Source organism: Numenius arquata, chromosome 3 (genome assembly GCF_964106895.1).
Source record: "Numenius arquata chromosome 3, bNumArq3.hap1.1, whole genome shotgun sequence".
In the NCBI taxonomy this organism is placed as follows: domain Eukaryota; kingdom Metazoa; phylum Chordata; class Aves; order Charadriiformes; family Scolopacidae; genus Numenius; species Numenius arquata.
The window spans coordinates 40,964,831-40,989,794 of NC_133578.1; the positions used below are offsets into that span (position 1 = coordinate 40,964,831).

Below are 24,964 nucleotides of genomic sequence, written 5' to 3' on the forward strand. Positions count from 1 at the left end.
TTTTGATCAGTGAAATTCACCACCACCCTTTCAAAGCAAGAAGTCTCTGGTGCTGGCTTGTGTTTTGTAAAGTAAAATATTTATGCTCTTGGCTGTGTGAATTACAGCTTTTGTAGATGAGAACAACTGTTTCAAGCAGTGCAATTCAACAGTAATACTTGCAGATGTAACACTAACAGTAAAGAGATTATTCTCTCAGCAATATTATCTCCAACTTTAACCCTAACGCTACTCTATGCATGCAAGAGTGTGTCTGATGCCATTATGATGAAGTAATCAAAGATTATTCAGTAATATTTTACTCCTAAGTATCATAAACAGGCATAATCAGTGTATAAGACAAACACTGAATGTAAAATCTGTTTGGCAAGCAAGTGGTTCAGCTCTTTAACATTACCAACACGGACCAAAGCTCAGGCACTTACTGCCCCTTACAGCCACTTCATCCAGCCAAAGGGATGGGGACTTCGGTGGTTTTGGTTGTGCGTGTGTGTGTCTCTAACAGTTTTCCTTCAACTTATATTTAGAAGCAACAGGTATTAGAACAACAGTGTTTGTGGTTTCAGCAGTTAGCTTTTGGGTCTACGTTGTACCTATTTCCAAAAAAAAAAAAAAAACCAAACCAAAAAACCCCAAAGCAAACAAAACCCAAAAACCAGAATAAGAAGAGATAGAAAACACGTTACATTTAAAAATACACCCTTACCTTGGTTTTGGTGTTCCATATTGTTTCCACACAAAAACTGAGTGAGGAAAAAGCAGCCAACAGCTAACAGCAAGATCGCTTGCAATCGCAATAGTTGGCTGCCTGTTGCTATTTATTAGTATGTTCATTTAGAACAAAAACAACAGAAAAATCTATTATTTCCTTACTTTCCACTAGTGTAATGGTCCTCTGAGAGGCCATTCATCACACCTGCGTAAGAGCAAAGTTTTTGCCACCCAGATTTCCCCTTCCTAATACTATCCGTCTCAGAGTTATCTTCTTTGAATTTACCAATGGTAATCCTGTTACGGCAAGTAAAAATGTTGAAGTGTTAATATGTAACGGTCAATAGTACTAGATACCAAGAACAACGAATTCCTACATTTGTGTGTTTTAACAGCGCCCAGCACTGTTGTTCAGCAGACACTTCGAGTTCTCAGGTATATAAACGAACCAACATAGAAGTTCTTTATAGATTTTTGCTGATTCTTTAAGACATGTGCTGAATAGTATTCAACAACAGTAGGATTATTCTGGGACAATTTTCAAATTCAGGGTTTAAATAGTAATCTAAATGATTGCTACTTATCTGTAATGTCATATTTGTATTCTTGTCCTTTGACTCCTTGAATGGGAAATGAAGTCTGCCTTTGCGGGAAACTGCACAACATACTTGAAGTGGTAAATAAATATTAAGCAGAAAAATGCATAGGAAGTGATTTGACAAGTAGCATGCTGCGTGATGTGTTAATTGTCCTACTAACAAACGCCCAAACTCCAAGCAAAGATGAATGAATGGACAGACAGACAGACAGATGGGAAAGGATATACAGCACTTACCTAGCATCGCCTCGCCTCCTGGCTTTAAAGCCTGAGTCGTGCCTGGAACATTTTTAGAAGAATCCAAGTGGCCTTCGTTATCAAGAATGTCTGATGTCTCCCCATTGGTGGCTACGTCAGAGTCTGGGATTATTCCATGTTTCTGTGGAGAAGCAAAAGAAATGCTTTAGAGCCTGCTGCTCAGAAAGGGGAGGACAGTTCAGGCGTTCTTGTCCTTGACATTCCGAATAAACAATTGCTTCAATCCTTCCATTAAAAATGGCTGGAAGTCAGAAAAGAGCACAGAGTATTACAGTTCTCAGTTTAGCCATTATGACGGAAAGCATGTCATCCCAGCTTTTTTTTTTTTTTTTTTTTAAAAAAAAACAAACCAACATAAATCTGCTGTGCAAAATGTTCCTCAGAGAAGCATCTCCTACAAAAGCAACTGCTTAATCCTACAGGCTATACTGAGGGCTCACTGTCAATATTAGGGGGAAAGACCTTATATCGAAAAATCCCTGAAATGGCAACTTATAGGCAACGTGAAAAGAGAATTCTTGCTATTAAGCTAGATTCAAATTTTCTGCCAAATGAACAGGAGTAAAGAGCCAGCAGTTAAATAGAAATGTCTTTTATTCCTCTTTCATACCTTCAGTTGCTCCTTCAGCACAACCACTTCATCTCTAAGGTCATCCCGCTCACTCCTTATGGAATCAAAGAAATCTTTCTGCCTCTCTAATGCCTGAGTTCCCAACACAGAGAGAGGGCGAGGAGGTGTGAAGAAAGGAAGGGAGACAAGTAAAGACCATGAAAAGCAAGTGTAAAGAAAAATGAGCAAATTTAAGATATTCAGAGATTCATGGAAGTGGCACGTATGAAAAAGGTAAAGTTTACAGATTAAAGGACCAGTTTACATACACACAGCTAAACTTCAAATCCAAGAAATGCACAGCTTATTCAATAACCAGGCATTCCTACTAAAGACATTCAGAGCCCAATTCTTCATTAGGGATCCTGCAAATGAGGATCCACTTTTCATTGTTACCTGCTAGACAAGTTAATTCATATCTATTACTTCAGCGTGCACATTGAAGACATAATGCAATTCCCACGTGTTAACAGAACGGCACGAAAGCAGCACATTTTACTAGTCTTTTTATTCCATGGGTTACCCTCATGGGTGCAGTACATTTCAATTAATTTGAAAGCTGAAAAATAAGTCACCTTTAAGACTGGGATGTACCACGTGCAAACGCATATTTTGCTACTCAACCCCCCCCAAGTATTCCTATATAAATACTCAAATAGAACAGTAACAAAAAAATCTGGAAATTTTGAGTTTCAAATTCCTACAAGTTACGGGTCATTGCAACCATAGGCAAATTGTTAGATTTCTTTCTCCTTCTATATTCAGGAAGTCTTTCAGTGCTCATCATTAAAAAAGAAAGACATGCTTTTATTTAAGAGTGGGTGTCCATTTGGCTTTGATAGAGGCTGGTGGGAAGGGATTAGAAGAAAGGGAGGGTTAGAGAATTTCATCCCAATAGCCCATAAATAGCTCTATTGCTTTTGTATTACACTCCAGTTTCTGCTCAGTCTGCAGATTAAATCTGAATAAGCAAAAATTCAGTGCTGATGGAATTGCATTATAAATAGCACTTCCTTTCTCAATATGGCAAATATAAATGGTGCACCACAGCAAATAAATTACCCTAGGTTTTCAAGTCAAACCAGCTGCTAATTTTTTCTTGGATTTTATGATACTGCTAGTTCACTGGTTATATAGCAAGACAGCCACACCAAGCAAAGTCGCTAAGAGGATTTTATTCATGAGGTTTTGCAAAAGCAGGATCAGCTGGACAATGACGGTGCCACTCTGAACACATTTCAGGAGTTGACAAGTCCTACCCCTATTTTTTTGTCTTTCCATTCTATTGTCTCCTGAAGATCAGAAATTTCCCTGACATAGTTCTGCTGTTTCTTTTGCAGCTGTTGGATTTCCTGAGAGACGGGAGCAAAACAAGAAGACAGAAAGCAGGTAACAGGTTAACAAAGAAGGTCAAGATTACAGTGATGCCAAAGAATGAAAAAAGTCAGGCGCTAAAGAGTATCTACACGCACAGTTTCTAACATCTCAGCTAAACCTACGCTCCTGAAGACAATCTTACTGTCCATAAGATGACTTGCAACAAAGTTAGACACTTTCATCAGTGTTCCCCTGCTTCTCTACAAACAGCTGTATGAAACACAGCTTATTTCATGTTACAGACAAGGCAAAAAAGGAGTCCAGATTCAGATAATACCCACAGAAGTACTATTTCTACTAGTCAGCTCTGAACCTGTTTGGCCTGAAACACCGGTATTTCTTCAGGTGAGAAACTTGAGTAGGGAATAAAATTCTCCGCGCCTCACCTTCTACACTCCTACTGCGAACTGGGAACACACCAGTCAAAGAAGTCATTAAAAAAAAAAAAAAAAAAAGTTACTTACTGCAAGCATTTCTTCTCTTTGCTTCAAAGCCTCTTTGATTTCCATGAACTGAAACTGCAATATGCTATGAGCGTGCTTCTCCCTCTCAAATTCCTATGAATAATGAAATGACATATTTATCAATCAAAAATAGCATCCCATGAAAAAAGAGAAAATAAGCCTAAACACAAAGAAAATGCTTACTGCAATGCAATGCTTGAATATTCCTCTAATCACATTTCCACAAGAATACCATTTTTCCAAAAAACTATTATTCCATGCAATCTAGAAGTGACAGGCATCATTTAGCCAGTTTTGTAAGTTGAGCAGCAGGCTGGCAGTGAATACCCTCTTACACTCAAATCCTGCAGACTTCACAGATGAATGGATGAGAATTTAACCTACTCTTTCCCCGTTCCTGTGTACTAAAAGTTAGCTAGACGTTGTGGGCTTTAAAAAAAAAAAAATACACCGTGTCTTCCAGGAGCTATATGTTTTGAAGTAACACTACAGTCAAATGCTCCAAGCTAAACAGCCAGTTCTGAAGAGCTAACACAAGCCACAGCTTTAGTATTTAACACCAACTCACTAGCTCTCAGATGGTAAATTCATATAAAACTTAATTCAACGCTCAACCATGTAGCTGCCTTAACTATATAAACTGCACACCTCTGAACAAGCACTCTGAATTTACTTTAAAGAAGGAATATAAAAAGACGTGATAATATTAATGCACCCTTACCACACAAAACATTTCTTCACTTCTTCAGAAATTGCTTTGTAAGACAGAAACTTAGGGAAGATGCCCGTTTGTATGATCACAACCACATAATATGCTGCTATTCCACTTGCTTTAACAGTAACTAAAATGATAACTTCTTTAAAATCTTGAATAGTAATTTGGTTGCCACCCCCAAGAGGTCTCTGCGACATCCCCTCTCCCCCCTTTCTTTCCCTGTTAAATAACAGGCCATAGCTATATACATACTTTACTTTTTTCTTCATATTGCCGCCTGGATTCTGCCAGCTGTTCTTCTAACTCTAAGAGCGCATCCTTTAGGGTATCTACTTGGTACATGAAATTTGTTTTTTCATTGTCTAGTTGAGCATTCGACACCATAGCCTTTTTATATTTCTCTTCAACTTCGGCTAGAGAGTCCTGCAAAGAAGCAGCAACCGCAGTCAGAGTCAGTTATAAAGGATACTTTGCCAAGCAAGACCTTCAACAAGAAAATTAAGCATTAACCACAAGCGTGCTGAGTAGTCCTAGGGGAACCGGTGCTAATCATGTGCTAGAGAGGCTTACCAGCTGTCCCAAGGCGAGCGTAACTTCCCCTGCGTTCCCACCAGACGGCTGTTTACAAGTAAGGAACCTTACCTCAGGACAGATAAAACGTTCCCTGTTTGTTCTCTGCTGCTTCAGCTTCTGCTTTCTCAGAGTTTTCTCCCTTCTCCCTCCTCCCCCTGTGCCTGCACGTTGGCAGCTCAAAGCAACTGCTGAAGATGACAAGTTGGAATTTTTTTTTTTTTTTTTAAAGGTAAACTGGCCCTGATTTAACATCATTTTAGATGATCTTAGGGCCTTAATTTAAAGGCAGTTTGACAGCCTCTTCACAAAAGTTTCAGGGATCCTTGCAGTGTGGGAACCACTAAATACACTGACTCAGGACTTAGAATTTGTCATGAAAAGGCTGCAGCTTTTGTGATGTGATGCATCATTTTTCATGAGGTTTCCTATATCAGATCCCTTCTTTACTCTACAGGACACAATTCCCAGGGGCTGAAAAACCTCTGCTATCAACTTGACCTGAATATAAGATACTGAGGTATTTATAGCGACAGATGACGGCAAAATAAAGATCAGGATCATTTTCCACGTTGCGCAGTCAAACTTTGCAGTATTTACTACAGAAATAAAATGAGTTACTTTAACAAAACAGTGCAAATATGCAAACAAGGAAGGCACTCATGTCAACATTTTAATTTATAGATAAAGCATTTTCTCTCAGAACTTAATCCTAATAATTACACCTAAAGCACAGGCGAGGTTCATATACTTCCCTTCTCATTCAGTCAATGGAACTGGGGATGGTAACGGTGAGATGATGACAAAATTTAAGTTTGAACCAGCTTAGTTTACATTTCTATTGACAAATGAGAGAATGCGTCTTTAAGGCCATAAATCTGCACAGTTCCAAACATAAACTGTGTTTTGGTGCACTTTCCAGCCCAAGGATGAGAAATACCCAGGAAAGGAAAGCAGCCAGGATTTGGAAACAGCGGTAGAATTAAACCTCAGGAATTAGCTGGAAAGGAAGTATATGCAAGTGAGAAGTTATCTGCTGCACCATTCCTTCCGCATGCAATGTTGTGTTTTCTTAGCGTCAAACAGTGCGGCTCAGGCATAAATCACCACAAAAGGCAGTCTAAGGGACACAAATTGAAAAACAACCTACATTTTTTATGCAGCGTGATTATTTTGCTACACCTGCTGCACAGTGATCAGGGAGAAAGAAAAAACCAACCAGTTAGGTTTTACAGAAAAAGGGCCAAACTACTCTTTTTCCATTAAGAACTCACAGAATCACATGGGGTTGGAAGGGACCTCTGGAGATCATCTAGTCCAACCCCCTGCCAACGCAGGTCCACCCAGAGAAGGCTACACAGGAACATGTCCAGGCAGGGTTGGAATGTCTCCAGAGAAGGAGACTCCACCATCTCCCTGGGCAGCCTCTTCCAGGGCTCTGCCACCCTCACAGGAAAGAAGTTCCTCCTCATGTTTAGGTGGAACTTCTTACATTCAAGTTTGTGCCCATTTCCTCTTGTCCTGTCCCTGGGCACCACTGAAAAAAGACCGGCCCCATCCTCCTGACACCCTCCCTTGAAGTATTTATAAGCATTGATCAGATCCCCCCTCAGCCTTCTCTTCTCCAGACTAAAAAGACCCAAGTCCCTCAGCCTCTCCTCATAAGAGAAATGCTCCAGGCCCCTCATCATCTTTGTAGCCCTCTGCTGTACCCTCTCCAGCAGTTCCCTGTCCTTGAACTGGGGAGCCCAGAACTGGACCCAGTGCTCCAGATGGGGCCTCACCAGGGCAGAGCAGAGGGGGAGGATGACCTCTCTCGACCTGCTGGTCACACTCTTCCTGATGCACCCCAGGATGCCATTGGCCTTCTTGGCCAAATCACTTAAGATGGCAGCATCTTCACCTGTTACAGCATTGAGCTGAAGACACAGTCAGCAATTTATGCCGATAAATGTTGCATTCTATGCCTGGATGTCTATATATATATTTGCAAGACTGCCTTTTCCAAAAAAAATGCAGCTCATGTTGCTGCTTACTTAGGAGGTGGTGGTATGCAGATGCACCAGTTAGTTGTTGCACCAGAATTCGTTTATGGCTTCGTGAAAGTGGTAAGGACCTCTTTTGTCCCAACTGAACTGCTGCGAGCGTTCATTCTTCACGTAACAAGCTTTGTTACGTGAAGGTTCGTTACAAGAATTGTTTAAGGGTGTCTTCTGTGATCTAGACGTGCAACCAAAACGACAGTCACCACCTCTTATCCACAATCTTCCAGAGGTATGCTGGATCTTATCAAAACAAAAGCATACAAATTTTTAAATTCCAATTTTTCATAGCACTGTAGGTCATGAGTTTTAGTTCATCTGCCAATACTGAGAGGCTTCCTAGATTAGGAAACTATTAAAAAGAAAAAAAAACCTAATTATTTTAATTTGCTAGCCAAGTGATTGATTACCTTCTCAAAACAGCAAAGACAACATGCAATAGTAATCAGCAGCCTTCCAGTTAACGGTCGGAAGCGTTTCTCACCACAATCAACGGAGATCAGAAAAGACACTTCTCCAGTTAATGAAATGCTTTTCACACATTTTACACCCCCTCCCAGAAGGAAGCATGCAAGGTCAGTTCTAGGTCTCACGCGGCCTCTCTGAACGTTTAGCTGGTGTTAATGATCACACTCCCCAGTCTGCAGCAAACCAGTACCTTCATTTCTTTCAGTCCCTGCATGTATTTGCCTTCTACATCCTGAATCTGGTCCTTTAACTCATAGATATCCTGAGGGAAACGGTGAGAAAGGTGAATGATGCCACTGAAACTAACGGGCAGAAGCGCAGCTGAGGGGGAAAAGCAGGTATCCAAAATTCTCATTTAAATATTTCTACCGCACAGGTTAAAGGGTCTGATCCTAACCTGAAGCCTTGCCAGACATTGACATTTCTTGGTTAGAAATTTATGCTAATTGTGCTGCTCTTGACTGGAAAAAAAAAAATTAAGTCTTCAACGTTAAGGACAAGATGCAGACCCAACTTCAAAGCCTCCAACAACTACATGCCCCAGCCATACGGCCCGTGTCTGTCCCTTTCGGTGATTATCACCCTCTTTGAGGAATTCTGGTATTAAGGGCTGCCAAAGCAAGCCTGAAACACGGGCTGTACTAGAGACGTAGAAAAGCCTGTATGAAAACCATCCCTCATACTGAATTTACCTCTAAGTCCTTCCTCACAGCCTCTCTCCCTCTTTTGTCCTTGGTCACCAGTAAATGGCTACCTTTCAGTCGTTTTACAGTGCTGAAACTGGCACAGACCTGCTTGTATCCGAGTTCCTAATACAAATCCCAGATGTTTTAACTGGCTGTGATTTCAGAACAGTTATATGCATGAAAGTTAACAGAACTCAGATTCCACATTTTAAGATAGCCTTCAGATTGGAGCATTAAAAGAAAAAAAAAAACAAAACAGATTACAAAATCCAATTTAGCAACAGACTAGCACTCGATACGAAGACTGGATTGCAGAGCTATTTGCTATTCAAAGGTGTCTGACTTCACAGAATCCCGAATTAGATGCCAAAATACCGCCCCCTCCCCAATTCAGCATCCAGTAAGTGCAGTGCTTTATTTCAATCCTCCTACCAGTGTGCTATATTGGGTCCATTTCCTATTTCTTTAGGTTAGGATGAGATGCGGCTGTTACGATCAGTCTGATTCGATGTCATACGCCACGGAACTTCACCCAAATATTCCTGCAATACACACTAGCTTCCCAGCAGCATCTCTCTAATAAAGCTATTTACTTTTCGTTTACGGCACACAATTAATTTTGTCAGAACTGCCAAAAGGGGGAGACAAGACAGTTTCTTTTTTGGAAAGAAGTCTAAATCATATTTAATAATATCCTTTAGGTAATATTAATCTATTTAACAATAATGCAGGGGACAGTCCTAATTAGTATTAGCCTGTCAGTCCCAATTCTTACTGCTAATTTCTATCATCACTAATGGGAACACCAGCACTGCTTTCAAGTAATCTTACAGTTTATTAATTTATCAAGTGCAAGGCATAAAAAAAATCTGATCAAAAGAGCCACGGCTAAGAGACAGAGTCCTAACAATTTATGCTGATTTTAAGTATTTCTTACCTTAATTTCTCTAATAGATGCCTCCGTGTCAGCTGAGATAGATGTATCTCCACTGCCTCTTCGTGAAGAAGTCCCACCCAGAGAAGCTAAAGTAGCTGCTGATAAACTTGAAACAGTACGTGCTCCCTACAATAACACACAGTTAAAAATGGTTTAATTTTCTTTTCTAGATACATCATGGGTTTGTAGTTTGGTTTTGTGGGGGTGCTTTTTGTTTGTTTTTGTTGTTTTTTGGTTTAGGTTTTTTGTTTTTTTTTAAATACACACATTACACCAACCCTTGCATTTCTAAATTAATCAAATTAAATTAAAATGTAACTCTGTAAGAAGGAAAAAAAAAATCAAAATACCAAAATTTAACACGGGGAAACTAACATGAAAAGGCTGATGAATCATAGAATGAATCATAGAATGGTTAGAGTTGGAAGGGACCTTAAAGCTCATCCAGTTCCAACCCCCCTGCCATGGGCAGGGACACCTCCACTAGAGCAGGTTGCTCAAAGCCCCATCCAGCCTGGCCTTGAACACTTCCAGGGATGGGGCAGCCACAGCTTCCCTGGGCAACCTGTTCCTGTGTCTCACCACCCTCACAGGAAAGAATTTCCTCCGAATGTCTAACCTAAATCTCCCCTCTTCCAATTGAAAACCATTACCCCTTGTCCTGTCACTACAGATGTATTTGAACGCAAATACATACATATGATCAGATGTATTTAAACACAATTGAAATAGGAGTTTGCACGGCTTAGCTTCTAACTCTTAATTCTAAATTAGACGAAGTCTTTAGGGGCTAGTATCATCTTGCCAGATATTTTTTCAAAACTTGTAATCATACATTTTGTGGATGCTTTTGACTATCCCTCAAGCTCCTCTCATTGCATTTATTGATTCTGCAGCAGTAGCCACATTAACTGTTTTAGTGTAGTGACGGTTCTGCATTAAGCCAGTTTCTCGCTACTGCAGTATCCATCTCTTTTTTTATTTATTTATACGTAATACCATCATTAAAATCTAATAAACAAAATCAGTATCCAAGTGGCTTAGCCTAAAGCAGTTTCAGCGAACTGTTATTGAAGGCCAACTACTTAACCTCTGAATAACCACAGAGGTTTAAAAGTTTATCTTTAAAAAAAATGTAGTAGTAGAAAGCTCCATTAATTCAAAGTTTTGCCCCACAGGGAATTTTCTAGAAGACTTCTGCACAGTCACTGCGAGTTCTACCTACCAAAAAGAACATGAAAAAAGGTGTTATTGGCGGAATAACTCAGAAGATCCTTCTTACCTTCTCGAAGTCTTTTTCTGGCCTTTCCTCAATCTGTAAAACAAAGATATAGAAAGAAACGTTATATAATAAAGGAGAAGCGAAGGCAGTAAGGTATCAGAAAGGGAATTCTTAAACGTGTAGAAGGCTTCATTAGCAATTTCTGTCCACTCAAAAAGCAGCCAGCTCGCTCAGAACAGCACTGTCCTTGCTGGCATGTCAGGACACAAGGCTGGAGAATTCACCTCAAATTTCTAAGCAGTAGGTAATGGAGTGGAACACACTTATAAAAAAACCCCAACAATTTAGTCTATTAAATAAGACAGGGGAATACTTTTTTCCACATTCTACATCACAGCGTTTCAAACACGAAGATGGCGCTTGATCTATGAGCTAACAAAGCTAGAATACAAAATGCTACACGGGCATGAGCTTCAAGCCCCAGATGTTTTTCTCTGGACATAAAACCAGCTTTATGCAACAGCTGTGCTGACATACGCAGCTACTCCTATTTACTTTAGAACAATTTAAAAATACGCTTCCTATATGGACCCCAAATAGAAATTCACTTAAGTAAGAGATTACGTTTTTAAATCGAAACATCAATAGATTTCCAGACCAAGACAGTTTCTTGACGTTACATTTTTTAATAGACCATATCTAAAAAAAAAGGGCTAGCTCTGTAGCCTGCCAGCACATCCTCACCCATTCCAAAAAACAAGGTACCAAGGCAGACTTGAAGGACTGTACTGTGTCTGCACCGCTCCCGTAAGAATGGGGAAAAAAAAGGGGGAAAAAAAAGAAAAAGAAAAAAAAGAAATCTAAAGCTTAAAACCCCTGACAAGTATACTCCGCTCAAGACAAAAGGCGACTGTGTCTTCAAAGATCCAAGTAAGGCTGAGACTACAAAAACCTGACACTCAAGTCAAATATCAGGGACCAGTTCAAAGTCTAAATAAATAGCTTTTTTTATGGTTTCAGTACTGCACTGGAATTTACTAATTCAGAAGAGAGATCCTGCACTAAAACTAGTCTAGAAGAAACAAAACAGAGCCAAGGTCACATTTAGGAGTACGGAAAATTACCACGGATACAGAGAGCTTAAATGCTTAAAACAAAGTTATAGACCAAAACCCACATACAACATGAGCAGATTTTTTTTTTTTTTTTCCCTTGATAGGAACCATCCTATCAACTTTTTCCTGCTCTGAAACCAAACAAAATATGAGTGGTGTTCCGCAGGGGTCGGTACTGGGACCAGTACTATTTAACATCTTTGTCGGTGACATGGACAGTGGGATAGAGTGCACCCTCAGCAAGTTTGCTGATGACACCAAGCTCGGTGGCGCAGTTGACACGCTGGAGGGAAGGGATGCCATCCAGAGGGACCTAGACAGGCTGGAGAGGTGGGCTCGTGCAAATTGCATGAAGTTCAACCAAGCCAAGTGCAGGGTCCTGCACCTGGGACGTGGCAACCCCAGGCACAAATACAAGTTGGGTGGAGAATGGCCGGAGAGCAGCCCCGAGGAGAAGGACTTGGGAGTGCTTATGGATGAGAAGCTCAACATGAGCAGGCAGTGTGCACTGGCAGCCCAGAAAGCCAACCGTGTCCTGGGCTGCATCAGGAGAAGTGTGGCCAGCAGGTCTCGCGAGGTGATTCTGCCCCTCTACTCTGCGCTCGTGAGACCCCACCTGGAGTACTGTGTCCAGCTTTGGAGTCCTCAACACAGAAAGGATAGGGACCTGTTGGAACGGGTCCAGCAGAGGGCCACGAGGATGATCAGAGGGATGGAGCACCTCTCCTATGAAGACAGACTGAGAGAGCTGGGGTTGTTCAGCCTGGAGAAGAGAAGGCTCCGGGGAGACCTTATAACAGCCTATCAATACCTGAAGGGAGCCTACAGAAGAGCTGAAGAGGGACTCTTTGTCAGGAAGAGTGATGACAGGACAAGGGGCAATGGTTTTAAATTGGAAGAGAAGAGATTTAGATTAGATATAAGGAAGAAATTCTTTACAGTGAGGGTGGTGAGGCACTGGAACAGATTGCCCAGGGAAGTTGTGGATGCCCCATCCCTGGAAGTGTTCAAGGCCAGGCTGGATGGGGCTTTGAGCAACCTGCTCTAGTGAGAGGTGTCCCTGCCCATGGCAGGGGGGTTGGAACTAGATGATCTTTAAGGTCCTTTCCAACTCTAACCATTCTATGATTCTATGATTCTATGATTGTATACACGCTCCCAAGAGCGGAAATTTAAAATCAAGTGTTTCATCGTTATTCATGTTGCTACTCAGAGGGGGGGGAAGCGCGTTTCACAACAGAATCTTTTTATAAGTACCTCCATCTAAAACGGAATTCAGTTTAAAAAGAAGCGAATGAAAGGAAAAGCTCAGCAGAACTCAAGAAGTCCAGAAGATGTTAACTTCTTCTGGGAACGTGCACCACCACAGCCAAGATCGTTTCCCGAAAGACTTCTAGAATATTAATGGCTTCCCCAGATCAAGAGCCTAAGAGCCAAAGGGAATAGTGTTTTTTTAAATGGCTGGAAAAAAAAAAAAAAATAGGAGAGATCCGATTCAGGGGAAGCTCAGGGATAGCTGAGGTTAACTTTGTAAGTTTAATTGAAAACACACTCAAAAACTACAGCTCTTTCCAATCAGTTCACATTTCAATTTTTCTTTGAATTACACACGTCAATGTGTGGATGATCCCACACATTATTTTTCATATTACCTATGGTATCCAGAGGAAAAAAATCCCAGAACAGAAAGGTACCTATTACAAATCAGCTTTTTACACTGACAACACATATCGTATCATAAATTCCCTATGACTAGCACTAAGAAAATTTAAGGCTTGGTCTTTTACCGAGAGTAAAATAAGCCAGACTTAAAGAACCAGATACGAACTGTGCAAAGACATTGAATACACAAAGTACTTGGGGAGGAGGGGGAATTATCTCTGCATTCGGATGCAGTAAGAGAAGGTCACTAATGAAGGCAGACACTTCACTTCAGACCCAGTAAACAAGGAGGACTGACTTTTGCAAATAGCCTATTATTATTTTCATGCCAGACAGTTCCAAGTGGTGTACTGGCAGCCTTCTAGCCCAGGCAAACACTATGCTGTTGTTTTTCAAGACAGCTGTGACGCTGTAAATATTGGTGTGCTACCAAAGATTAGTATATATCCACACACCCCCCTAAATCTGTCTCCGGAAACGCGTATAGAGCCTTTCGCAAAGCCTACCTTAGGGGTTCAGGGCAACTCAAAAATAATATTCTCCCTAAGCCATTCGCAGAATGCCCTCTGCTTTCTGAAAAAAAAAAATGTGCAACCTGTTTTTAGTAAGATAAAGGAAGGAGCAAATCTCGGTACTGTTTTAATGATACATCACATCTCAAATAAAAGCTTCCATTTACAAAGAGGGAAATGTTGAAGACAATGTGCTGAGAGACGCACACGGTGGACATTTCTGCCCGGCACACTCATAACCACACCTGTGAAGCTTCCCACACATTCAGTGCAAAACAATCCTTAGTAATTCTCCGGGGTGGCCTAATCTTTAATAGTTAGAGCTGTTCAGTACCTTCTAAAATCGGGGTGGTTTAAAAAAAATAATACAAAAACCCAGGCTTTTCGAATCACCCAAAACCCCAGGGTGATCGCTAGGGCATCACCCTAGCGATGCCCTCATCCACGCATCCGTTTGGAGCCATGAACGGAATACTCCTCAAAAACAGTAATTACCGCCACCAGTTTATTTAAATATTAACATTTAAAAATTTAATATGTTTTGAGAAAAGCCAGTTCCTCGTTTTAACGTAGTAGCCTCTCATTACAAAGATGCCTTCTGCTACACAACACTTTTCTAAGCAAAAAGTTAAGTCTGAAATGAGCAGCAATGAATTTTATGGTTAGGTGGCAGTGACAGACCAAAAAGCTGTCTTGTAGAAAAAGAGAAGTCTATTTTAGATGAATATTTATAGAGTTTTCATTCTGCTCATCTTTAGATTAATATATTCACAGTATCACTCCTTTAGGCATCCTGGCTTGTATTAGAAATAGCGTGACCAGCAGAAGCAGGGAGGCGATTGTCCCCCTGTACTCGGCACTGGTGAGGCCACACCTGGAGTATTGTGTCCAGTTTTGGGCACCTCAATACAAGAGAGATATCGAGGTGCTGGAGCGGGTACAGAGGAGGGCAATGAAGCTGGGGAAGGGCCTGGAAAACAAATCATATGAAGAGCGGCTGAAGGAGCTGGGACTGTTTAGTTTGAGGAAGAGGAGGCTGAGGGGAGACCTCATCACTCTCTACAACTACTTGAAAGGACACTGTAGAGAGGTTGCTGCTGGTCTCTTCGCACAGGTAACTAATGACAGAACGAGAGGGAATGGCTTCAAGCTCCAACAGGGTAGGTTTAGACTGAACATTAGGAAAGAATTTTTCACAGAAAGAGTGGTTGGGCATTGGAATAGGCTGCCCAGGGAGGTGGTTGAGTCACCATCCCTGGATGAGTTTAAGAGCCGTTTAGATGTGGTGTTGGGGGATATGGTGTAGGGGAGAACTTTGTAGAGTAGGGTAGATGGTTGGACTCGATGATCCCAAGGGTCTCTTCCAACCTAGACGATTCTATGATTCTATGTATCATGCTTTCCAACAGCACTCAGCCACCAGAGGGAACTCCAGGTTCTCAGCTTCCACCCGGTCCCCGACAAGCCCTTTGGCGTTTGATCCAGTAAGAAAATCAAACGGAGAAAGTTCAGGAAAAAAAAAATAATAAATGCTTATTTTTATTGGAAGTTGCACAAAATTCTCGCCCCAAAATACTTGCCTTCCGTATTATCATTCAATAAAGAATACTGAAATGATTAAACAGACTGCAAACAACCTCTCCTCCTTCACAGTACTATACTCAGAATAGCCCTTCATACAAATATACTGGTTTTGGGACTTTTCCACATGAAAATAAAAAGGACTAAGAGAGAATACTTACTGGCAGAGGACATCTAAAGACGAATTCACCTAATGATACTAGAACTGTAATTTCTAGAACATTATACCATTTTTCATTTCCACAAGGGTATGAGTCTATCTCCAATCGCAGATTACCTTCCTATTCACCAACAATTTGAGCAATTTGGACTTGAGTGCGTAAAAAAAACAAAAAGGCAGAAAAAGGAAGTAATTTTCCAAGGAACTCCAGCACGCACATCATTGTTTTGGCAAGGGGAATAGGTTGCTCTCTGCAAAATAAATACAACGGGATCAGAGTTCAGCCTCTTCTGACAGCAATTTCGGAATAAATCCAGAGCCGTGTTACAAAAATGTCAGCAATATCAGAGGCTTACCGCAGCTGGAGACTTAAGAAGAGCAAAATTATCCCACAAGTCTATATATGGATATAGTGCCTTTTTTTTTTTTTCGTAAGATAATAAAAACATTTTAGTATAACGTTTGAAAAAGTATTTCTCAGTATTCCCCACTCAGCTAGCACGTTAACCCTTGAAGTTCCGCCACCAGTGAGCCTCCAAGCCAAAACTGTAGCCCCCCCCCCCAGCCCTGTAACATTCATCCAACAAGAGGACTCTCAAAAGACCTACTGAGGAGAGCAGGGACCCAGGGACAGTTAAGCATTACACACCAGATGCAAGTAAAGAGAAAAAAATTACTCAGGTCTTTAAATCAATGGGGGGATCGGGGAATTAGGCACAATTTCCAGCTTCCAGCCTACTCAACAAGGGGGGAGAAGAAGGGAAATTTGACAAAACGGTTGCAGTTGGGTAGCAACTGAGAACAATTTCGGTGGGTTCAGTACGTGGTTGTCAGGGCTCAGCTCCGTCTCTAAGATCGTGCAACTTAGATCAACTTCCTCATGTGGTTTTTTTTCTACTTTGATTTAATTAAGGTAATTTCCTGCTCTTAAAGTGGTACAGCACAGTTTGAAATGGAAATACGGCCCACACTGAAAAAAATAAAATAAAATCTTGCATTAGGTAGTGCTGAACACAGGAGGTACCTACAAAACCTGGAATTAAAACCCAAGAACTCCTCAATCATAGAATTATAGAATCATAGAATCGTCTAGGTTGGAAGAGACCCTTGGGATCATCGAGTCCAACCATCTACCCTACTCCACAAAGTTCTCCCCTACACCATATCCCCCAACACCACATCTAAATGGTTCTTAAACACATCCAGGGATGGTGACTCAACCACCTCCCTGGGCAGCCTGTTCCAATGCCCAACCACTCTTTCTGTGAAAAATTCTTTCCTAATGTTCAGTCTAAACCTACCCTGTTGGAGCTTGAAGCCGTTCCCTCTTGTTCTATCGCTATTTGCTTGTGAGAAGAGACCAGCACCAACCTCTCTACAGTGTCCTTTCAAGTACTTCTAGAGAGTGATGAGGTCACCCCTCAGCCTCCTCTTCCTCAAACTAAACAGTCCCAGCTCCCTCAATCGTTCTTCGTACGATTTATTCTCCAGGCCCTTCCCCAGCTTCATTGCCCTCCTCTGCACTCGCTCCAGCACCTCGATATCTCTCTTGTATTGAGGTGCCCAAAACTGGACACAATACTCCAGGTGTGGCCTCACCAGTGCCGAGTACAGGGGGACAATCACCTCCCTACTTCTGCTGGTCATGCTATTTCTAATACAAGCCAGGATGCCATTGGCTTTCTTGGCCACCTGGGCACACTGCCGGCTCATATTCAGCCACTTGTCAATTAGAACCCTCAGGTCTCTTTCCTCCAGGCAGCTTTCCAGCCACACTTCCCCAAGCCTGTACCGATGCATGGGGTTGCTGTGGCCCAAGTGCAGAACCTGGCACTTGCCCTTGTTGAAACTCATACCATTGATGTTGGCCCAATGATTCAATCTATCTAAGTCTCTCTGTAGAGCTTCCCTAAATCAGTACAACCCCCTCCTACAATCCCCATCTTACCAGGCTGATCAGCTGTGCTGCGGCAGGCAGTAACACAGAGCATCCCTGCGTGTTTTTCCAGTGAGGAGGCACCTTAACACCAGCATTTAGCAAGAAGTCAGCAAGGGAAAAAATCACTGCTGAACTTTGTCAGGTCTAAAGTGGGTTTGTCAGAAGTATCTCCGCTCAGGAATGAGCGTTATGCCAAACATCATTGCTTAAACAAACTTATCTGTCTCTGAAATGCAAGTTAGCACTGCAGCAAATCCCCACCCCGGAGGGACTGAAAGCACACCCAGACTGTCAGTGGCTGGGCTACCACACAAGGTACAAGCCTATGGATGGGCTGAGGCCAATGGGATGAGGTCCAACAAGGCCAAGTGTCGGGTCCTGCCCTTGGGTCACACCAACCCCCTGCAGCGCTACAGGCTTGGGGCAGAGTGGCTGGAGCTGCCCGGCAGAAAAGGACCTGGGGGTGTTGGTCGACTGTGGGCTGAACATGAGGCAGCAGTGTGCCCAGGTGGCCAAGGAGGCCACCAGCATCCTGGCCTGCATCAGGAACAGCGTGGGGAGTAGGACTCGGGAGGTGATGGTCCCCCTGTACCGGGCACTGGTGAGGCCCCACCTCGAGGGCTGTGTCCAGTTTTGGGCCCCTCACTACAAAAAAAGACACTGAGGGGCTGGAGTGGGTCCAGAGTAGGGCAACGGAGCTGGTGAGGGGTCTGGAGAACAAGTCTTATGAGGAGAGGCTGAGGGAGCTGGGGGTGTTCAGCCTGGAGGAAAGGAGGCTGACGGGAGACCTTCTTGATCCCTACAACTCCCTGAAAGGAGGGTGTAGAGAGGTGAGGGTCGGTCTCTTCTCCCAAGGAACAAGTGATAGGACAAGAGGAAATGTCCTCAAGTTGTGCCAGGGGAGGCTCAGATTGGGTATCAGGAAAAGTTTTTACATGGAAAGGGTTATCAAGCCTTGGGATGGGCTGCCCAGGGAAGTGGTTGAGGTTCCATCCCTGGAGGTACTGAAAAGACGGGCTGACGTGGTGCTCAGTAACATGGTTTAGTGATGGGTTGTTGTGGGGTTTTTTTGGGGTTTTGTTTTGGTTTGTTTTGTTTTTTTTTTTATCAGAGTTAGGCTGATGGTTGGACTAGATGATCTAAAAGGTCCCTTCCAACCTAGACGATTCTATGATTCTAAGAAGGGAGAGAGTTAATATGAAAGATCATCTTCTCCGGGTAGCAAAACATGCCCTCTCTTATCGTTTTCCCTTCCTTTGCTCAGAAAGCCTTCAGATAAATACTACTGCGTTCTCTTTTGAATGTATAAATAGCTGCTTGTCACTAGTAATTTATTAATTTTAAAAAAAGAAAAAAAGTCCCAGCAATTCATATTGAAAAGCCCATCTCAGACAAAGCACGCCACTAGCTCAGGCACGAGATTTACCGCCATCTGTGCAGATGGGCCCGATGTTTGCTCTCAGCAGTCTTAAGACGTGTACTTTATATCACGTATTAATTCCTTCCTATTCCACGACACATTTGCCTATCTGCAGCAAATGCAAGGAGAGCAAACAATAATTACTAGCGGGGGCGAGGGGGAAAAACGTTAACGAAAAATAATCAAACAGCAAGCTCCGTGCAGATATATTGAGTTCTTAAAAATGCATGCGAAGAAAAATATTCCCATGTTGCGTTTAAGCATCTCCCCGGCTTTTACCGCGTTACAAACACGGTAACACAACTGAGAACAGCCACGCTGTGCGCAGCAGGAGAACTGCTGTCGCTTTTTGCTCGCTGTTTAACGAACAGCGATAGAAACGAACTTCTGAGAAAAGATTTTAGGGCTGCAGTAACGAGATACTGTAGGCTTTAATTCAGAGTTAAATGGAATCATTCCCTGCTCTCAATATGTAATTTCTCACGATAGTTAGTCAGGCTTGGGAACAGTTCCATTTTGGTTTTCTGCCTAATAATGCCCATAATCATAAGAAAATCATATTTAACTTCAGTGTTAAGCACTCATGATTACAGTACACGGATTTTGTAAACTATCACACTCAAGTGATGTAAACAGCTGGAAATTCAGTTTTTCAACCCAACAGGTACTCCCCTTTCCTTCCTCCTCCGCCAGCCATTTAAAAAGTCAACTTGGAAGCAAATCTTTACGTGTGTAAATGCCGGAATAGATATAAAGCAGAATCAAGAAAGCACCTCTCTCGACACATTAAGGCATGGAACAACTCAGTTTTGGGGGTAGGTAATACTAAAATAGTTTGGACATAGACTATGGATATAGCCAAAAATGACCACTTCTTTTCTTCTCCTAAGTTATCACCATCGTCCAAGGAGGTTTTTATTCTTCCTTTAGGAAGTCCAAGCAGGTGACATTTTGGGAATGCACGAGCGGAAGCGATACACTGCTAAGCCCGCTGAAAGACAGGGCTGTGTTTCAGCATCTTTACTGCCAAGATCAAGTACACAACTGGAAAAGTAGGGCCTGGAAAACAAATCATATGAAGAGCGGCTGAAGGAGCTGGGACTGTTTAGTTTGAGGAAGAGGAGGCTGAAGGGAGACCTCATCACTCTCTACAACTACTTGAAAGGACACTGTAGAGAGGTTGCTGCTGGTCTCTTCGCACAGGTAATTAATGACAGAACGAGAGGGAATGGCTTCGAGCTCCAACAGGGTAGGTTTAGACTGAACATCAGGAAAGAATTTTTCACAGAAAGAGTGGTCGGGCATTGGAACAGGCTGCCCAGGGAGGTGGTTGAGTCACCATCCTTGGATGTGTTTAAGAGCCGTTTAGATGTGGTGTTGGGGGATATGGTGTAGGGGAGAACTTTGTAGAGTAGGGTAGATGGTTGGACTCGATGATCCCAAGGGTCTCTTCCAACCTGAATAATTCTGTGATTCTATGAAATGTTATCAAAATGCCTCCACTCCTCTATTAGCAAAAGGCAAGGCAAGTGATTCCTTACTGTGAGTTACATGAAAAGGTGTTGTCAGTTTAATACAGGGGGGAAAAAAGGAAAAAAAAATAAATAATCACAAGGTGCTGCTGCATTGAGCCCGTGTATTAATTAGAACTTTTAAGAGCAGCACTACCCTGTTCACAGGGCTTGTACTAGCTCGCGTTAGGAGAAGTAAAGCCCCTGCACTGGGGCCTTTTCGATCCACTACGGCGTTAACTCTCAGCTCTTCAAGGCCATGGAAATAACAGCAGCTCTTTATGCCCTGCAATAAACCACTAATCAAAAAAAAAAAAAAAAAAAAAAAAAGCAAAAAAGAAAAAAAAGTGCCTGTTCTCTCCTTGCAGAGCAGACTCAGCTTGGCACCTCTCCAGCGGCAGCGCTGACACAGATAACCAGCCCCTTGCATACAAACAGTCCGAAGTGTAAGCAAAGAATTAAAAGACAAAAAAACCCCCCAACAATCCCCTGTAGCTCCCAGGAGGGGCAAGCTGCATTCTGTGATGACCGTAAGCGACTTGCGTGAATGATTCGGCCTGCGTACTAAACCCACGTAATGTAAACCAACATCAACGTATGGGAACCCAGTTCTTACACTTAAAGAACTTTAATGGAATCCCTGGTTATTGTGATTATTTTCTGCTTTGGGGATAATTGAAATTCAGTTTGCAAAGCCATTTAAGAACTATTACTAATGTAAGATATATACTGCAAAAACGCATAGCTCAAAGACTCAGGCTCAGGGACTGATTAAAATACTGATTTATTTATAGGTCACCAGCTGCCATACATTGTCTGATGAAAATCCTTTTTTTTTCCTTAGTGAAAAAAATAAAATCATCATTTTAGAAAGTAGATGTACCTCTGTCTTTCAGAAACGCCAACACTTTAGAGCACATAGCTCTATCACTTCCATTTGCTTTCGTTCCAGCCAGCTTATTCAGCTCTTTCTCACTTAGGAGAGGGCTCACTGGATGATCAAAAGACTCACCTATTCCTTGCCTGATGACAAGAAGCAACCCTGCAGGGAGAGTTCAGGCACCTTTCACCACTGGGATGCAGACCTACTGCAGTGTCTTAACTCCAGGAGAAAACCCCCAGAGCACACAGGTTTTCAAATCGCAGGCTGCGTTTGAAGGGGGAACCAGCACGATGGGGGTCACCAGATACAAAGCCATTCCCTACTGCAGACTACGTGCGTTTACTGAAGAGGAACACTCCAAACGTTCACAGAATCATTCCGGTTGGAAAAGACCCTTGGGATCATCGAGTCCAACCATCATGTTACAGCTTGCTGTGTTACATGCCGCGGTAGCTTCTTCAACTATCCAGATAACCCTTTTTAGTTAGTCCTTAAGGAAGCATTTACAGCACCTAGGTTTCGTCTCCTCAGCAAAGCAAGGAAGGCAATAGAATGTTATGGCTAGAGGAACACATTGTATGCGTTAATTTATGGTGCTGTCACCCTCCTCATCACTTCCTATCTTGGGGACAAGGGCAAAGAAACAGACGTCATCTACCTGGACTTAGGCAAAGCGTTTGACGCTGTCCCGCATGACATCCTGGTCTCAAAATTGGAAAGTTATGGGTTGGATGCATGGACCACTCGGTGGATAAGGAACTGGCTGGATGGCCACACTCAAAGGGTTGTGGTCAATGGTCCAATGTCCAATTGGCGGCCAGTGGTGAGTGGAGTTCCTCAGGGGTCGGTACTGGGACCAGTGCTGTTCAACATCTTTGTCGGAGACATGGACAGTGGGATAGAGTGCACCCTCAGCAAGTTTGCCGATGACACCAAGCTCGGTGGCATGATCAACATGCTGGAGGGAAGGGATGCCATCCAGAGGGACCTGGACAGGCTTGAGAGGTGGGATCATGCAAACCTCATGAAGTTCAACCAGGCCAAGTGCAGGGTCCTGCACCTGGGACGTAGCAATCCCAGGCACAAATACAGGTTGGGCGGAGAATGGCTGGAGAGCAGCCCTGAGGAGAAGGACTTGGGGGTGTTGGTGGATGAGAAGCTCAACATGAGCTGGCAGTGCGCACTGGCAGCCCAGAAAGCCAACCGCATCCTGGGCTGCATCAAGAGAAGTGTGGCCAGCAGGTCATGGGAGGTAATTCTACCCCTCCACTCTGTGCTCATGAGACCCCACCTGCAATACTGCGTCCAGCTCTGGAGTCCTCAACACAGGAAGGACAGGGACCTGTTGGAACGGGTCCAGAGGAGGGCCATGAAGATGATGAGAGGGATGGAGCACCTCCCCTATGAAGACAGGCTGAGAGAGCTGGGGTTGTTCAGCCTGGAGAAGAGAAGGCTCTGGGGAGACCTCATAGCAGCCTTCCAATATCTGAAGGGAGCCTACAGGAGAGCCGGAGAGGGACTCTCTGTCAGGAAGTGTAGCGACAGGACAACGGGTAATGGTTTTAAATTGGAAGAGGGGAGATTTAGATTAGATATTAGGAGGAAATTCTTTCCTGTGAGGGTGGTGAGGCACTGGAACAGGTTGCCCAGGGAGGTTGTGGATGCCCCATCCCTGGAAGTGTTCAAGGCCAGGCTGGATGGGGCTTTGAGCAACCTGCTCTAGTGGAGGTGTCCCTGCCCATGGCAGGGGGGTTGGAACTGGATGATCTTTAAGGTCCCTTCCAACTCTAACCATTCTGTGATTCTATGATGTGGTGGGTAATAATACGTGGCAGGTCCAAAAAAACCCGAGCACATTAAAACATCACTAGGAGGAACGCTTCCATGAAGCAAAGCCAGTTTGTCAAAACTCAGTGCAACATTTCAAAACTCGCTCTCCTTGGAAGATGAATTCTGTTATAGACCAGTTTACCGTAAGCTGCACATTTCCTCTAAGAGACACGGTACTGCACTCTGCTACTGTCACCACGCTATCAGGGCTTGCTCTCAAATTAGCCAGGAAAGATGTTCAGAGTTGGGAACAGCTAGATGGAACAATCGCAAAGAGAAAGCAGAAATACGCCATTGAAAAAAATAGAAGACATTTACTTTTTATCTGTAAAAAGCAGGGGGAAAAGTCTTGTGTTGGCAAAGTACAGTCACAGGGGCTGGATAAGCCTTTCGCATTTGAGCGCTGTTCAGCCGTAACTACTTGGGAATTCATGATGCTAGACACGCCGGGAACACGTAATCCTCCCAGCACTACACCATGCTAAAGACTCTGCAGGGCCTGGTAATCCACAGTCCAACAAATACGTTCCAATCCGACCTCTGGATAGGCCTGCAGCTTTGCAGCAACACGCCACCAAAATACTGCTGAATGGAGAGATGCTGAACTACTTGAATGCTACAGTAAGATTTCGGGTCCCCTGGTTTTAATAACCAAAGGAGACGCAGCACTAGCATCAACAACCCAGTCTTTTCACCATACACTTGCCAATGTGCTTTACACCTGACTTAAGAAATTTGGCATCGTTACATGAGTCCAAAGTGTGCTTCTATTGTAAAAACACGTGCATCTGCATATAAGCTACTTGGATTTTGTAATTTCTCATCTGATTCACTCCTTTGTCCTAAGCATTGCCAAGATGGTCCAATTAATACCATAAGAAACTGTCTCACGAGGGACAGTGACTTCTTAGTACAAAAGAGACTTTGAAGAACACAGGAATTAAACAGTTTAGGGATAAAGAAAAATAGAAGAGCTCACCACTGGACTGGCCCGAGCAGAGCTGGCTCTTGAAGATGCCCGAGATCCCGAACCAAGGTAGCAGCTGTACTCAGAAGGCTGCCGCAGGTAAAGCAAGAACAGCAAGGGGAGAAAAGAGAAAAGCGTTAGAATTGGGAAGGGAAGCAAGAGAGGATTTAGAGCACTACATCTGAAACCAGTTACAAAAATGGTTACATGCAGCTGGACAAAGGAATAGCAGTGAAAGTCAGAGAAAAGACGCCTCAACTTTTCATTTAAAAATTAAGGAAGCAGTAATTCCAGCTCACGGACCAAGTAGAGTTTTGATTCCATTCTTAGAATGACAGAATACTAATGATTTATCTATATATATTAAGATACCAGTCACAAATAAACAACTCTTGGTCTCTACACAACAGGCTCAATCCTACTACTCCTGAAGAGCTCTGAGGTTCTCTGGTGAGCTTTCTTCCCACGTTTCCAACATTGTGCACCTATAAAATGAATTCACGCTCCACAGGCCAAAGCAAGAAACATCCATCTATGCGGTGATTAATGTAAAAACTGAGACCATCTCAGAGACCGAGAACCTGCAGTTCCAGCACCTGCAGTCCTCATCTCCTGCCAAAGCAAGTATTTCGGTCTTTCTGAAAAAGCAACCATCTAAGCAGTGATGCAGAACAGGCAGGGCTGACTTGTTGCTGACAAGGACAAAGAACGCGTCTAAGGCTGTTT

General features: G+C 42.9%; 1 protein-coding gene across 5 annotated transcripts in view; it reads right to left on the reverse strand.

The window, feature by feature from the left end:
* The window catches only part of LRRFIP1 (LRR binding FLII interacting protein 1), a 137,228-nt gene that overhangs the window by 16,421 nt on the left and 95,843 nt on the right, over positions 1-24,964 (reverse strand). For 4 of the 5 annotated variants that reach the window (XM_074145089.1, XM_074145088.1, XM_074145090.1 and 1 more), the window contains 9 exons: positions 24,251-24,328; positions 10,719-10,751; positions 9,437-9,562; positions 8,004-8,075; positions 4,986-5,156; positions 4,019-4,111; positions 3,437-3,529; positions 2,178-2,270; positions 1,547-1,688 (listed from right to left, as the gene is read on the reverse strand). In XM_074145089.1, coding sequence (XP_074001190.1) covers positions 1,547-1,688; positions 2,178-2,270; positions 3,437-3,529; positions 4,019-4,111; positions 4,986-5,156; positions 8,004-8,075; positions 9,437-9,562; positions 10,719-10,751; positions 24,251-24,328 — 901 coding nt within the window. The remainder of the gene's footprint in view (positions 1-1,546; positions 1,689-2,177; positions 2,271-3,436; positions 3,530-4,018; positions 4,112-4,985; positions 5,157-8,003; positions 8,076-9,436; positions 9,563-10,718; positions 10,752-24,250; positions 24,329-24,964) is intronic. The other variant, XM_074145087.1, reaches the window with a different exon arrangement.